This window comes from Gekko japonicus, unplaced genomic scaffold (assembly GCF_001447785.1).
Source record: "Gekko japonicus isolate JY-2015 unplaced genomic scaffold, Gekko_japonicus_V1.1 scaffold1896, whole genome shotgun sequence".
Classification (NCBI taxonomy): domain Eukaryota; kingdom Metazoa; phylum Chordata; class Lepidosauria; order Squamata; family Gekkonidae; genus Gekko; species Gekko japonicus.
The window spans coordinates 315260-331813 of NW_015174324.1; the positions used below are offsets into that span (position 1 = coordinate 315260).

General features: G+C 40.2%; 1 protein-coding gene across 1 annotated transcript in view; it reads right to left on the reverse strand.

Annotated features, from left to right (window-relative positions):
- ZNF451 (zinc finger protein 451) overlaps positions 1 to 15977 on the reverse strand; it is a 52661-nt gene extending 36684 nt beyond the window's left edge. The window contains exons 1-4 of the mRNA XM_015424231.1: positions 15960 to 15977; positions 14573 to 14665; positions 8870 to 8986; positions 8616 to 8778 (exon numbers count right to left, since the gene is read on the reverse strand). Of these exons, the coding sequence (XP_015279717.1) occupies positions 8616 to 8778; positions 8870 to 8986; positions 14573 to 14665; positions 15960 to 15977 (391 nt within the window). The remainder of the gene's footprint in view (positions 1 to 8615; positions 8779 to 8869; positions 8987 to 14572; positions 14666 to 15959) is intronic.
- Positions 15978 to 16554: the final 577 nt, after the last annotated feature.

The following is a 16554-nucleotide window of genomic DNA, read 5'->3' on the forward strand; positions in this document are numbered from 1 at the left end:
ACACCCTGCCCACTTTGCATATCTGCCGGCTTGCTTGTTACCTTATCAGTCCTCCATGACATTCCTGAGGAGGGGAGTGTGAGAATGAGTGCCTGGTGGAGTGTGGAGGCGCAGCCCATAATTTTCCCGAAGCTACCCACATACGGTTCACAGGTTCCAGCTGGGCCTGTGTCCTTGGGAGCAATAAGACTTGAGACATAGCTAGTTAGGTCGTATATTCTTTCATGACCTGTAGTAAACCTGTGCGTGTGTGACGTACGACTGAGAGGTGGGGCCCATTCCCCAATTACCAATCCTGTGCTATTGCTTGTTAGTTCTGACAAAGGACCTTACCAGAAGTCCAAATCTTACCAATAAACCTTATTAAGGACTACTGAGTGGAGTGTGGCTCCTCTGGGGTCTGACAGTAATGACTCCCACTCATCAGGCCAGACACACACTCAATCTGATCTTCATGGCAGAGGTCACACTGCCTCAGTTAGATGAGCTTGTGGAGGACTGGCACAGCTGACTCTCGGCAGCCATTGATGAGATCACTCCCCGACACCCTCTGCGCCCTCACTCTAGGCTGGCTCCTTGGTTTACCCAGGAGTTGCGGCTGATGAAGCAAGAGACAGTAGCGGTGCGCCTGTGACAAAGCCACATCTTATAGGACATTTATGAGATCCTATGAGATGGCAGTCAAAGCCACTGAGAGTATTATGCAGCCACAAATGCATCTGCGAGCTCATGCCCAGCCCAATTATTTAGAATAATTCAGACTATGACTGTTCTGCCACAAGGCATGTGCTGCCTTGAACCATGCCCATCATGGATAATTAAAGCTGGCCGTGATGGGTTTTGAGATGCCCTAAAGGAGATTATTAACAACTCCATCTCAGAGGGACAGTTCCCTATGGCACTCAAGGAAGCTGTGGTTTATCCCCTCCTGAAAAAGCCATCTCTGGATCTGGCCGAATTGGCTAATTACCGGCTGGTCTTCAATCTGCCTTATTTGGGCAAAATAATTGAGAGAGCCATGGCAATTCAGCTACAGAGCTTTTTGGATGACACTTCCATTCTAGATCCTTTCTAGTCCAGTTTCCGCCCAGGCCACAGGACGGACACGGCACTGGTCGCCCTCACAGATTACCTCCGAAGGCATCTGGATTGGGACGAATTGGCAGTGACGTTGCTGTTGGACCTGTCAGTGGTGTTTGACATGGGCAACCATCAGTTACTGATCCACTGCCTCGCTGACACTGAAGTCCAGGGGCCTGCCTTGCAATGGCTGGCTTCCTTCCTTCAGGGTGGCGCTAGGGGAGCAGCTATCCCAAAGACACCCACTGATTTGTGGAGTGCCCCAAAGGGCAGTGCTGTCCCCAATGTTATTTAACATCTACATGCATCTCCTTGCCCAGATTGCCTGAAGGCTTTGGGCTGGGATGTTACCAGTATGTGGATGACACCCAGCTTTATCTGTTGTTGGGCGGCCAGTCTGACTTTACACCAGATCTGGACCGGGCACTGTAAAATACCGAATTCGATTCAAGGTGCTGGTGTTTACCTTTAAAGCCCTTTATGGTCAAGGGCCCACATACCTGAGGGAACGCCTTTCCCCACATGTTCCCCAGGGAGCACTGCACTCAGGGTCACAAAACTGATTGGCCTCCCAGGTCCTAAAGATGCGAGGCTGGCCACAACCAGAGCCAGGGCCTTCTCAGTGGTGGCTCCATACTGGTGGAATGAGCTCCCAGAAGAGATCAGGGCCCTCAGGACCTTTTACAGTTCCACAGGGCCTGCAAGATGGAACTATTCCACCAGGCCTTCGACTAAGGAGGCGCACCAAATAACATCAAATAACTGAGAAGTGGCAGTGCCCTGGTCCTTGGCTTACCAACAACAGCCTGTGCTATTGCCTAAATATGGAGACCAAGACGGGCCAACCACCAATATAGATCATCTGATAACAGCAGTAGTACTGGTTCTGCCTTCTGTAAGCATTGTTATAAGTACCTGATCACTTACTAGCACTTTATGATAATGTAGAGTTTTATTATTTGCTTTAAGATTGTATATAATTTGTTACCTATATGTTTAATCGCTTTGTAAGCAGCCCTGAGCCCGCTCCAGCAGGGAGAGCGAGGCATAAATTGAAAAAATAAATAAAAGTTATTCACAAACTCTTTCGTTTCTTAATAGTTTTCTGCACTGCATCCACAAGTATTTTTCCCCTTGTCCTCTTCTTCCATTGCTTTCTCAACTCCTTCTAGCATGAGCTGTGCCATGTTGAATCCCACAATATCCATCACCTCTACTTTCATTGTCTCATGTTTTAAGAGGTTAATTATGGGGGTTTTTATTTTTTTTATTTCATACATATAAGACAAAGACTGAACAGACTTACATAGATACACATTTGGGAAGATTCATTTGTATAGTTTTTTTACATAGTCATTTGACCTCAAGCTGTAACCAAAGTTTATATCTTTCCCACCTTATGATTTTAATATACATATTTTGCTCATAGTTAAGTATATAGTTCTTATTTCTTTTTATTTCGGTTGTATGTCTAGGAGTTTTCATACATTATGTTCTTCTATCCATTTATAAAACCTTGACCATGTGTCCTCAAATTCTTCTTTGTTATTTCCTCTGAAGACTGACATTAAATTGCCCATCTCTGCTGTTTCCAATATTTTATTTATAACTTCTTCCTTTGAAGTTGTTTTACTTCTTCTCCAATATTTAGCTTATAATATTCTTGCCACTGTCGCAATATGTATAGTGAGATAAAAATCTTGCTTTTGATAGTTATCTTGTGATATATTCAATAGAAACAATTCTGGTGTATAAGGCACAATAGTTTCTAACATTTTTTGCAAAATTCCATGTATCCAGCTCCAATATTTGTTAACTTTATCCACCACATATGAAAATATGAACCAACATAGTTTTTACATTTCCAACAATCATTTGGTAGGTTAGGGTAAAATTTAGCTAATTTATTTGGGGTAATATACCATCTATAAAACATTTTATATATATTTTCATTGTATGAAATCACTTTAGTAATCTTTGTATTTGTTTTCCATATACGTGACTATTGGTCTAACTCAATATTATGACCCAGATTTTGTGCCCATTTAACCATACAGTTTTTAACTACTTCATCTTGAGTTATGTCTTCTAACATTATTGTATAAAATTTCTTCAACAGCTTAAGAGCAGTATGTAACAGTACCTTATCCATTTCCGTTATATTTGAATAAAAACCCAATGGCTTGTCTTTAGCAAATCTTAACTCTATTTGTATCCTTTCCCACCAAACTATGTTAATCTCTTGTTCTTTGAGTCTTTCTGTTGATTTTAATTCATTTTTATTACCAAACAAGTCTTCATATCTCAACGTCTTTGGGGGTTTTTTTTGCAGTAAATTAGGATTTGTAAAAGCTTCAAGTGGTGAAACCCATTTGGGTGTCTTATTGAACAATAATCTTTTAATACTTTCCTATACCATCAATAAGGATTTCCTAATCAGATGTTGTTTAAAATAGTTGTGTATATCTGATTTTCCATACCACATAAATGCATGCCACCCCAATAATAGATTGTGTACCTCTAAAGTTAATAACCTAGTGTTTTCTAATGTGATCCATTCTTTTAACCACATCAGTGCTGCCACTCTATAATATAAAAGCCAATCTGGAGTGCGCAAATCCAGCACTTTCTTTGACATCTTGTAAAGCTTTCAGTTTTATTCTTGGTTTTTTCTTCTGCCATATAAATTGTGACATTACTTTGTCAAGTTCTTTAAAAACTGTTGATTTTGGAGAACTGGTATCGTTTGAAATTTTAAAAAATCAATCTTGGAAGAATATTAATTTTTATTGTAGCTATTCTACCCATCAAACATATTTGTAGATTTTCCATTTTTCCAAATCTTTTTAATTACTATCATAAATTCAGTGTAATTGTCTTTCACCAAAGAGCTACATCTATTTGTTATATTTATTCCTAAATATTTCACTTTCTTTTGTGATTCAAAACCTGATTTTTCTTGTAGTTGTTGCACTTGGTCCTTAGTCATATTTTTTGTTAGCATTTTTTCTTGGTCAGGTTAATCTTCAATCCCGCTACATAGCCATAATTCAGTAATGTTGTTAATAACTGTGTAATTGAGTCCAGTGGATTTTCTATGATAAATACCAAGTCATCTGCAAATGCTTGCAGTTTATATTCTTCTCCTCTTATTTTCTCTAATATATATATATTCTCTCTAAGCATATTATTCAATATTTCAAATACAGATATAAACAATAGTGGTAAAAGTGGACAACCTTATCAAGTTTCTTTTCTAATTTCAATGCTTTGTGATAGATCACCATTGATGAGAATCCTAGCTCGTTGTTTAATACAAATTGCTTTGACTACTGTAAAAATTCTTTACCACATTGTGAATCTAACAATTGTTCCTACATAAAACTCCAGTTAACATTATCAAATGCTTTTTCAGCATCTAAAAAAATTAAAGTCATCTGTTTCTCTGGATGAGCTTCAAAATATTCAATAACATTTTGAACAGTTCTTACATTATTTCTAAGTTGTCTTTTTGGTTAAAAAAACTGCTTGGTCTTGGTGAATTATCTGCATCAATATTTTTTTCAGTCTTGCAGCTACAATAGCAGTATAGATTTTATAGTCCACGTTTAATAATGAGATTGGTCTGTAGTTTTTAATCTCTTTCTCATCTGAGTTTTGTTTATGTATCAAAGTTATTAAGGCTTCATTCGAAGTTTCTGGTGTTCTTCCATCTGTTCTTATACTCTGTATAACATACTTTAAAGGTAATGTCAGTTGGTCTTCAAACACATGGTAAAATTCTGCTGATATACCATCAGGACTTGGTGTCTTCCCCTTTTTTTTGCTTCAATAATTTCACAGGGTGATACTTGATCGCTTAAGATTTTCCTGTTCTTCATTAAATTTATTTAAATTATATTTCTTTTCAAAAATCTTTAATTTCTTCTCGTGTGGCTTCTCCTTTTTTTCTTTTTCTTTTATAATTTTTAATTTTCCATAGCTACAAGAAAATAAGTAAAGGGAAACTATAAACTACAGAAGAAAGTAAAGATAAACCTCTAAAAACCCAAGAGGTCGTGGTCATATAATGATTACAATAAAATAGCTTTAAATAAAAAATAATAATTTGTTACATTGAAAGTAATAGTTAAAGTCACTTAAAAAAATTCCAAGTCCAGGTATTCTGACTTAGTAAAAAACAAAACCAAGAACGCTTAAATATTAAGACCAAACTTCAGAGAAAATTGACATCTCATTTGCCTCTTCTTTCCCTCAATTGATATCCTTGCTTGGGGGCAGCCGCCCCACGTTCCGAATCTTGAGTCTTCTCCAGAAAGTGTTTCATCATCACTCCCCTTGTTGCTCTTCTCGTCTTCTTCCCCTGTTGGATCCAATTGTTGCTGCAAAAACTCACGTGCTTTCATAACAGAATCAATTTTTCCCCTCTTATTTTTAAATTTGAAAAGTATGACTTCAAGTACAATCCATTTGTAGGAGATATTATTTTGTAGAAACAGCACCAATTCTCTGTATTTCTTCCGTTTTTTCCTTATTTCAAAGGGAATGTCTTTCAGAATTATCTCGCCATCACTTTTAAAGGTAGTTCCATTTGTTGCTTTTAATATCTGATCCTCATATGTCTTCGGGAGAATCTAACCACCGCCTCACCGGGCAGATTATTTTTCTTTATGTATTCTGAATATGACCTAGAGATCACACCCATCTCACCTTGAAGAAAATCTACTTTTAAATCTGCAACCAGTCCCAGGGCATCACTCATAGTCTGTATAAGATTCTCCCCTTTAAACTCAGGAACTCCCTGAAATCTCAGTGTAAAGCTTGCCTTTTCCATTTGAAGCTGTAAAAGCTGGGCTTCATCAGAATTTCTCTTCTTTTCCATCTCCTGCATTTGCTTTTTAAGCTTTTTGGTGTTGGCATCCACTTCTTTAGGATTCTCAGCTGTTTGCTCTGCTTTCTTTTTGGTCTCGTCTAATTGCTGTTGCAGTGCAGCGAAGTTTTGATTGAGTGTCGTCATTTGCTCCAGCAGGGGTCGCAAAGCTTCTGTTAGCATCTTAGAGAAGTCTATGGTTGCATCCGGTCGCATGACCGCGCTTGCTGGGCTAGCAATTCCTGAAGAAGTCTTAGGTTTCGTTTGCTTATCTTTCTCCATCTTTTTCAGTGACATCTTTGAAGCTGTTTAAATTTAGAAAAGTTTGCCCAAAGTCTCTAAAGTCTGCAAGTTGCCTGTAATTCTCTTGTACGTTCCTTACTTTAGTAACATTTTGCTTTCAGTTCCGCCCCCCTTTAAAAGATATGCTTTAAATCCGTTTTTATTTCCGCAGGGGGGGGTTCCCACCCTCCCTCGCTTATTTTAGGGGAGACTTTCAGACATTTCTCTGGTTCTCGTTTCAACCAAACTCACTCTCTATGTAGATCAGATGGATCTCGCCATCAAACGTGTAAAGCGCTCGACCTCCACTCGCTTGTCCTGGTGTGCGTCTCTGAGTCCAATACTGGAACACAGCAGCAAGACTGTCGGGGCATCAGAATGCCTCAATCCACCGGCACCGTGCTGGGCGAGAGGCGATCCTCAGCGCGCCATGGGTAGGAACCCATCGCAAGGGCTCCAGGGGGGCATGTACAGTCACACACCCTCTTCTTCCGCTGGCTCCCGGATCGCGTCCTCGGGAGCTCCCGACAGACGTGTCCGCTATTAGATTGCCACAACTGGAAGTCCATGGCTTTTCCTTTTTGATATAACTTTCTATAAAATGTCTCAATTATTTTTTTAGGTCATTGAGGGGTTTTTTTTCTTCTCCTTCACCATCCCTTAAAATTTTGTTTTTTATTTTCTTAATTTATATGCTAACCATCTGGTTGGTTTGTTAGCATTTTCAAAAAAGTTTTGTTTCGCATATGTAATTTTTTTGGCTATTTCTTCTGCCAGCAGACAATTCATTTGGTGTTGTAAAAACTTTAGTTTCATTCTTAAGTATTCAACTAAAGTATCTTGCTTCAAATTTTCTTCCTCTTTCCTAATCTGTTCCTTAATTTGCAGGAATTTTTCCATCTTATGTATTAGGAAGTTCGTTTCCCTGTTTTTGTTTTCCAGTAGTTGTCTTTCTATCTGAGAGTCTATCAAAAACAGCATTATAAGTCTCCAATCAGACAAATTTAATCATAGTTGTGTTCAGAAATAGGTTCATGGAGTAGTTTAAAATTTTTTCCTTGGTGTTGGTTGGGTGCATATATATTTATAATTAAGAGTTATTTTAACTTGTCTTTGAACTTGGACTATCAAAATTCTCCCATCTTCAGAACTGTATAATAATTCTGGATGTAAACGTTCTTTAATGTTACCTCATAGAATCATAGAATGTTAGAATTGGAAGGGACCTTGAAGGTCATCTAGTCCACCCCCCTGCACTCTATAGGAGTGTAGCCGAAAGATAGCCCTACAACATACCCAAAAGATGGTTGTCCAGCCTCCGCTTAAAAACGTCCAGCCAAGGGGCATCCACCACCTCCCAAGGCAGTCTGTTCCACTACTCAACCACTCTTGAAGTTAGGAAGTTTCTCCTGATATTTAGCCGGTAACGACTCCCTTGTAATTTCCACCCATTAGATATAGTCTTGTAATCCGGAGCAAGAGAGAATAGATCTGCTTTATCTTCTACATGACAGCCCTTCAGATATTTGAAGACTGCAATCATGTCCCCTCTAAGCCTTCTCTTTCCCAGGCTAAACATACCCAACTCTTTCAGCCTTTCCTCATAAGACTTGGATTCCAACCCTCTCACCATCCTGGTTGCCCTCTTCTGGACACACTCGAGCTTGTCAACATTCTTCCTAAAATGTGGTGCCCAAAACTGGACACAGTAATCCAGGGGAGGCCTGACCAAAGCAGAATAGAGCGGAACTACACCTTCCCCCCCCCTTTATCTGAAGATATAAGATTTTTTCCAAGTTTTTTATATTCCAAATATTTTGATCTGAATATCTTTTATGAGTCTCTTGTATAACATCCAGTTGCATCTTCTTCAGTTGTTGAAAGATCAGTCTTCTTTTTTGGGGTGCATTTAATCAGTTAAGATTGACTGAGATGATCTTTATTTTTCCTCTATCCATCTTTATTCTGGGTTTTGTTATCATTTTTGTTCTTCATCTTAAATCTTGTAACCATCTGGGGTACAGTATTTGTTCCAGTTGTTGTAGTTGTTCCAATTGCTTCTTGTTGGTCCTCTTCAATTGACTCTTCTTTGTTAGCTTCTGTTTGTTCCTCCTCTGTCTTCAGATCATCGCCATATGTTTTAATAAATTCTTTCACTTTAAATATAGAGTTGATTCTATGTCTTTTCCCTCTGTAAGTAAAAAGGAGGACCTCTGGAAGTATGTAATTTCATTCTTTCTAAGGATGCTTGCAAGTTCTGTGTAGTCTCTCCTTTTCTCTCTCACCCTCCTTTAAGATTTTTATTTGTCTCATCTATTTGGAAAGGTGTTTCGCTTGTCACATTGAGGACAGCATCTCTTATTGTTCTTTTGTTAAATCTCACATGCACTTCTCTTGGCAATCTGTCTCCTTGCATAGGCAGAGTTCATTCTATAGGCCATGTCAATTTCATTATATATTTCATCTGGATTCTCTGCACCCATATAAGCAGCAAGTGCTTGTGTCATATCAATTTTCAAATCTTCATCTTTTTTCTCTAGTACATTCTGAAATCTTAAGAATATATGCTGTTTTGTGAAGTTCTAGCTTGATGAGAGCCTCCTCCATAGAATTTTGTTTTGATACTACTTTCTGTACCTTAAATTGCATTTTTTCAGGTTTGTCTTCCATCTGCTTAACTGCTTTAGCCAAAGTGGACATCTCTTGTCTATTTTCCATAAGTTGCTTTTGTACTTCTGTCATCTGCTGTGTCATCTGTTGTGACAAGGAGTACAATTTAGTTTGCATAAGATGAACAGCTGCAGTTACAGCATCTTGAATCAAAGTTTGTAAACCTTTTGCTGAAATCTGTGCCAAGCTGGTAGTTACTGATTTACCTTGACTAGGAGATGAAGATTGGGGGGGGGGGTTTTCCTTTCTTATCAATGGCCTGTATTGTACCTTTAACCTACTACACACCTCTATAATGAGTGCTCCATATGTAAAAAAGAAGCTCCCTTTAGTTGCCCATAAACACCCTCCCAGTCAATGTAATCACAAGAAACAGTTATCAGCCATTTGCATTACACTCTGCACAGACTGTACCTTAAAAGCAACAACATATAACCTTCAAAGACATAACAGTTCCAAGTTTAGAACCTATCTCAAATGGAGGTGATGTATAGAAAGTAAAAGTAAGTTCCCACCAAGTCCGGGTGTCTTCCTTTTCTTTCTTCTTTTATAACAAACAACACAGTCACTTTATCTTTAATTTGTATTTGTATTCCAAATAAAGGATTAAAATAAACTGTAACCTGATTTGGTATCTTCAAAGGGATAAGAATAAAATAATCTTTTTTTCCTCAGTTCAAATTGTAATCCCAAAGGAGGCTTTAATAAAACCAGAACTTATCCCAACGTTCTAATATTGTAATCCACAACAGCACAATAAATCAAATAGCAGTTGAAAAGTAGAGTATTATAACAAGGAAAAAATCCCAGACATCCACTGTTTCCTCCTCTTCTAGCCCTTGAAGAAAAACACTCCAAATGCCAAGTTCTATGATTCTTTGCTAAGCCACTTCATAGAGGGAGGGGGGAGAAAATTTTCTTTCCATCCTTCCATTCTTTTTTAAGTCTCCTTGAAAGGACTATAATATCAAAATCTCTTCGAGTTGCGATGCTTTATAGAGTACTCACAGTGATAAGGTTAGTTGTGACTTCAGATGAGGTCTGCTACTTCCCTCCATCCTGGTGGAGGATCACAGTTACGCTCATTTGGATTTGTGCTTGAGGGCGATCTTGGACTCAATTCGTTTGCCGCCACTTACAGAGAGTCCAAGATCAAGCCCCCTGCTTGGGCTCCTCTCCAGGGAGCCCAGGGGGTTCAAGATTGTTTTGAACCCCTTCCAAATCCAATGATCTGGCACAGCTCTTCAGGAGATCTCCCGGAGCTGGTCTGCTGCCACTGCACCAAAAAACGGAAGTCCTAAATCCAAGTAAATTATGTTTCTATACTTTGTGGAAGATTTCACCAAATCATTTTTACTCTTAGGAACAAAGTCCTTAAAGTACTTCATAACTAAACTGAAAACAATTTGTCTTCTCACTGGGAAGTCATCATGTTTCCCCAAAAATGCAGTGATGAAAATGGAAAAACACAATCTGCATTCACAAAAAACAAAGAAATACTGACTTTACTGACCAATTTTTTTAAAAAAACTGACAAATTACTGACCAGGATGAAAAAACGGACTTTTACTGATTTTACTGACCATATTTCATCCCTGTCATTATAAAAAGACAGTTAAGAGTCTCATCTCGAGATTATCAGAGTAGTTTCTGTAACATCTATTTTTTTTTTTAAGATAGATTCTGTACTCGCTCATTATTAGCATGTATGGTTTCACCACTTCCTCTTGGATAACTAAACTAGGTCGCTTAAAGTAATGAGCTAGTGTAACTCTTGAATGGTGTATCTAGAATAATGACATATTGGGACAAAGACACTGTTATAAAGCTGTTAGTGTTTGGAAATAGAGACCTTCTTAGAATAATACAATCAGTTTGTGGAGGTCTAAAGAATCACAGCAGGCAATATCTTTAATTGGCTTCTAACTGAGAATACGGATTGGAATGCCTTCGTATGGTCCATTAAGATATCTATTCATTCTCCCAGGCTGCAAGTACCTAAGATGCCATCTCAGAAACCCTCTTCTGCAGTTCTGTGGACATTTCATAAACTGAAAGCATTAATAAGGGCATTTGATAATTCTAATGAGTCTACAACTGAAAAGGGTCAAAACATTTTCAGACACAGAAATGTTAGCTCATGTTGAGAACTTCCTTTAAAATAACCTGCGTTATAAATACCACACGTGAGAACCTGCAAGGCAACTCACTTCCCCCTCCCCCACTATTTCCTCTTCCCTGAAAGCCCCCATAGTCTATCCCCTTTTCCTGGTTCCTTCTCTTCTTCTAGCACTGCCAACCTCTGGGTGGGGGCTGGAGATTTCCCTGGAAACACACACCTCCCAACTACAGAGATCAGTTTCTCCATTAGGGTTGCCGAATCGAGGTTGGGAAATCCCTAAAGATTTGGAGGTGGAGCTTTGGGAGGGTGAGGTTTGAGGAGGGAAGCAACCTTAGCAAAGTATAATGCCATAAAGTCCACCTTCCAAAGAAGCCATTTTCACCAGGGGAACTGATCTTTATCATCTGGAAAAGTTATAATTCCAGGACATCTTCAGCCCCCACCTGGAGGTCGGCGACCCTAGTTCCCCTAGTAGAAATTGATGCTTTGGAGGGTGAAATCTACAGCATTATACCCCTCTGAGGTCCCTCCCCTCCCCAAACCCCCCTCCCTCCAATTTCTAGGAATTTTCTAACTTCTTGGGAATCCCCATATCCTCTCCCTGCCTCATACTCGTCTTCTCATCCATTCACCAACCTACCTTTTATCTACCTCCCATTTTTAGCTATATTTAGTCTTTATGTACTTCATTTCATACAATGTTAGAGTTGGAAGGGACCTTACAGGTCATCTAGTCCAACCTCCTGCACTCTGCAGGAGCATAGCTGAAAGATAGCTCTACAACATACCCGAAAGTTCAGCCTCCGCTTAAAAATGCCCAGCGAAGGAGCATCCACCGCCTCCCAAGGCAGTCTGTTCCACTACTCAACCACTCTTACAGTTAGGAAGTTTCTCCTGATATTCAGCTGGTAATGACTCCCTTGTAATTTCCACCCATTAGATCTAGTCTTGCAATCCGGAGCAAGAGAGAATAGATCTGCTCCATCTTCTACATGACAGCCCTTCAGATATTTGAAGACTGCAATCATGTCCCCTCTAAGCCTTCTCTTTCCCAGGCTAAACATACTCAACTCTTTCAGCCTTTCCTCATAAGACTTGGATTCCAACCCTCTCACCATCCTGGTTGCCCTCTTCTGAACACGCTTGAGCTTGTCAACATCCTTCCTAAAATGTGGTGCCCAAAACTGGACACAGTACTCCAGGTGAGGCCTGACCATAGCAGAATAGAGCGGAACTACCACCTCCCTTGATCTGGACACAATGCTTCTGTTAATGCATCCTCAGATTTCATTAGCTTTCTTCACAGCCACATCGCACTGCAGGCTCATGTTTAGCTTGTGATCAACTAGAAAACCTAGATCCCTGTCACATGTGCTGTTGTCAAGCCATGTCCCTCCCATTCTATATCTGTGTCTTTGATTTTCTGTACCTAAGTGTAGGACTTTGCACTTATCTCTATTGAAATTAATTTTATTCGTCTCAGTCCACTGTTCCAGCCTATCTAGATCATTTTGAATCCTGACTCTGTCTTCTTCAGAATTAGCAATCCCACCCAGCTTCGTGTCATCTGCAAATTTGATAAGCATCCCCTCTATGTCTTCCTCCAGGTCATTTATAAAAACATTGAACAACACCGGGCCCAGGACCGAGCCCTGCGGCACTCCACTCGAGACTTCCCTCCACGTAGACGCAGAACTATTTATGAACACTCGTTAGGTACGATTTTTCAACCAACCATGAATCCATCCAATGGTTGCACCATCCAGCCCACATTTGACCAGCTTATCCTCAAGGATATCATGAGGAACTTTGTCAAATGCTTTACTGAAACCTAGATACACTATGTCCACAGCATTGCCGGAGTCAACCATTTTAGTTAACTCTGTCACAAAAGGAGATAAGGTTGGTCTGGCATGACTTATTCTTGATAAACCCATGCTGGCTACTACCAATTAACCATTCTGTTCAAGGTGTTCACAGGTTACACCCCACCTTTCTCCACAGTGGGGCCAAAGCAGCTTACATTATATCCTACTCCTTGTTATCCACATAACAACCCTTTGAGGTAGGTTAGGCTGAAAGTATGTGACCGGTCCAAAATCACCCAGTCAGCTTCCACAGCAAGATGGGGATCTAAACCTGGAACTCACAGATCCTGCTCTGAAACTACACAACACTGGCTTTCAAAGGGTGGCTGCTGTTGAACAATAGTAAACAGTCAGGCCTGCTTGAAATATGCACGTTAGGTGGCATCAAGTCATCCAGAGGCTGCCATCAGGCCAAGGATTGCCAGCCTCCAGGTGGGACCTGGAGATCCTCCAGAATTACAACTCCAGACTCCTGTCCCCCCGGAGAAAATGGCTGTTTTGGAGGCTGGACCATGCTGAGGCCTCTCCCCTCCCCAAACCCTGCACTCCTCAGACTTCATCATAAAATCTCCAGGAATTTACCAACCTGGAGTTGGCAACTCTAGCCAGGCCTGGCCCCAATTAGTTCTCCCTCAAAGGCCAATACCGTGTTTCCCCGAAAATAAGACACTGTCTTATATTTATTTTTTTCTCAAGAAGACACACTAGGGCTTATACCACAAATGCATAGAAATCCTGCTAGGGCTTATTTTTGGGGTAGGTCATTTTCGGGAAAACAGGGTAGGCTTGGAAAGTCCCTATCCCCTCCCTCTGCCTTTACTGACAGAGCCAAGATTGGAATACTGTGGTCGCCTAGCAAAAGCCACTGAGGGGATCCACTGCTTAAAGCTACAGATGCTCCTTTTACCATTTTTGGATTTTTTAAAGCTGCCCAGTGTATTTTATTTTAGATTTAACATTTTTCTGCAAACCTAGGGCCCTTTTCAGGTTCATAGAATTATCTGTCTTGCCTGTCCACAGCTCCAGTTACTGTATTTAAGCATCCAAAGACATCCTGACTTCGCTATTAGAATACAATCCAAGTGGAGAGTCACGAAATTTGGAGGAGAGGAGTATCCCTCCCCCCCAATTACTGCTGATTCCCTGGGGGGGAAGATCCCCAGTGGGATGGGATCCCATATCCCCACACTCAATCACCAAGCATTATGTCCTCCATCAATCCTCCACTGCTGTGAGCAGGGGGGGAACCCCATATCCCCCACCCAGTGCCAAGCCAGGTTCAGCTCCTGAGTTTGGTGTCCACTGTCACCAGGCACAGTGCGGCTCCCAGGCCCCGTGAAGTATCTGGGGAGAAATTTAAACCCCCACTGTTTGTTCATTTTTAAATCAGATTTTTTTTGCAAACGTAGGGAGTGCCCCAAGTTTGCTAAAAGATCTGTTTAATTTCTGTGTGGCCCCAATCCATGGATTTAGCTATCCGCAGATGGGGGCCACAGGTGGCTAATAGTACATAGATTATCATTTTCCTATCCTGAGACTTTATTTTAAAAAGTATTTTGCTTCATCATGCTGGCAGGATACAAATACTCAAGCCTGTGAAATATTCAAACTACTGCAGAGATTCTATTTTTGTCAACAACAATGCTTAAAGGAACTGAACAAGTGTAAGTATCTACATACACCAACAAACTCAATATCCTCTTCACTTTCATCCTCTTGAAGGGAAGCATTACCCTCCTTCTGGTTCTGAGAAGACACAAGGCAGTCCATTATCTGAAAAAACATAAATACACAGCATCACTGAATTAATTTTAACCTCAATTGTCTCAACTGCTTCAATTACTCTATGGCTCTATTTACATTTATTGATGCCAGGAGTGGTTGAGTTATTCCATCAGAATGGTCCACCACCTTTCCCTGGCATTAACTCAGTGTGCACTGAAATGTAACTAACTGCTAAGCTGCCAGTTAGGTATTTAAATCAGTAATTTGAATTTAACTTTGTTGGAATTTTTTAAAATTGATTTTATGTTTTATGGAATTGTTTGACACTTCGTAAACCACTCTGAGTCAGTTTGTGGGGTAGGGCAGGATATAAATCTCAATAAATAAATAGACTGCGTAATTCCACAGCAATCAGTCTAAAGACTAGTCCCTTTTTAATAGTTAACACTGTAAAGTTACAGAGTAATTGGTTAAGAAACTGTGGTAATAATTTATTTATTTATTTAAAAAATGACATTAAAAAGATATAAAGTAACACAAAGCCAACACTTACTCTGACAATTAAAAAAACCTTTTTAAACATAGCCTACTTTTACTAGTAGCACTTACAGGTATTAATAAAACAAACTTAGAAAACCTACAGGTAGATGCTGCAGAAAACATAACAAGCCTCAGTACAAAGAGTTTGCATTCTATTTTGGATATAACAAAACAGAAAATCAAGGGTCAATAGAAAATGACAAAGTGGTTACCCTGTTGGCCCTAGAGAAAAGGAATGCAGAATGCCACCTTTTACTGTTTCTACTTAGGTTGTGTCAGTATAAAAATATGCAGGCTTTCCACGTTTCACAAAACTTCTTATGGGGGAATATGAGGAAGAGTTCCTTAGAACCTGAATCCCTTGCACAAATGATTCCACACCAGCTTGGTCAGACCCATAAAGAATGCTGTTTTATCTAGATTTAGAATAAAAGCCAATCAAGTACTAATGAAGAAATAAAGAATGTAAACTCGAGCTTTTCTTAAAAATGGGAGGGCGCTTCCCAGGAGTCAAAAATGGCAAAGGAAGCCACTAGGCCTTATCAGCAGGCATGCTCTTACCTGCAAGAGTTCACCCGAGAGCAGTGGATTTAAAAAAAACACTGCGCTACTCCTAAAAGCGATACATTTATTCAATCGGAAACCAACCGCAACGCGTAAACGAAACAGTAAAGCTGCCAGCTGGCGGCAAGGGGAGACGAATGCATACCGTGACAGCAGCACAGGCCTGGGTTACTAAGAGACAGCACCTGCGCGCACAACGCACCCCACTATGCCTCGGGACAATGCTGCTGCAAGATACCTGGCTACTGCAGCGCATCGATGCTCAGGCACAGGATCCTGGAAAATAGCGCGAGAGTGGCTGCGTGGATCTATTACAGAACAGAGCAAAGACGAGCCCCCGGAACTTCCGTTTGTTCCACAAACTTAACCCGCCCGCCCCCGGGAATTACAGGCATTCACACGTGACTTTCAGAATAGCGCGCGAGTTTTACTTCCTGCGCTTCAAATTTAGAGGACGTCACGATTGCCCGCCGGAAAGACTAGCAGGTGTCTGTCGGGAATTGTAGTTTCGTTCCCGTTTTCACGCGATTAAAGCTAACATTTTTGGCGTTGAAATAGTTCAAATTCTGTTGATGCATTCGCCGCAATTTGGTTTTCCTTCCAATCAACGGAGTCATTTTTAAAAAAATACTTCTCAATGGCGTTTGGAACGAAATTCATATTTTTTAATAAATGAATCTTCGTTTTATGTCCATCCCATTTAGCTGACCCTCTAGAGAAGAGCCTTGCCTCTGCGCCAGACCATATGCTTTATGCTGTAAAAGGAGGTACTAAAAGGAAGGACATGATTGCCCATTGGAAACAATGGGAAACACTTGAAGGCCCATTGGAAA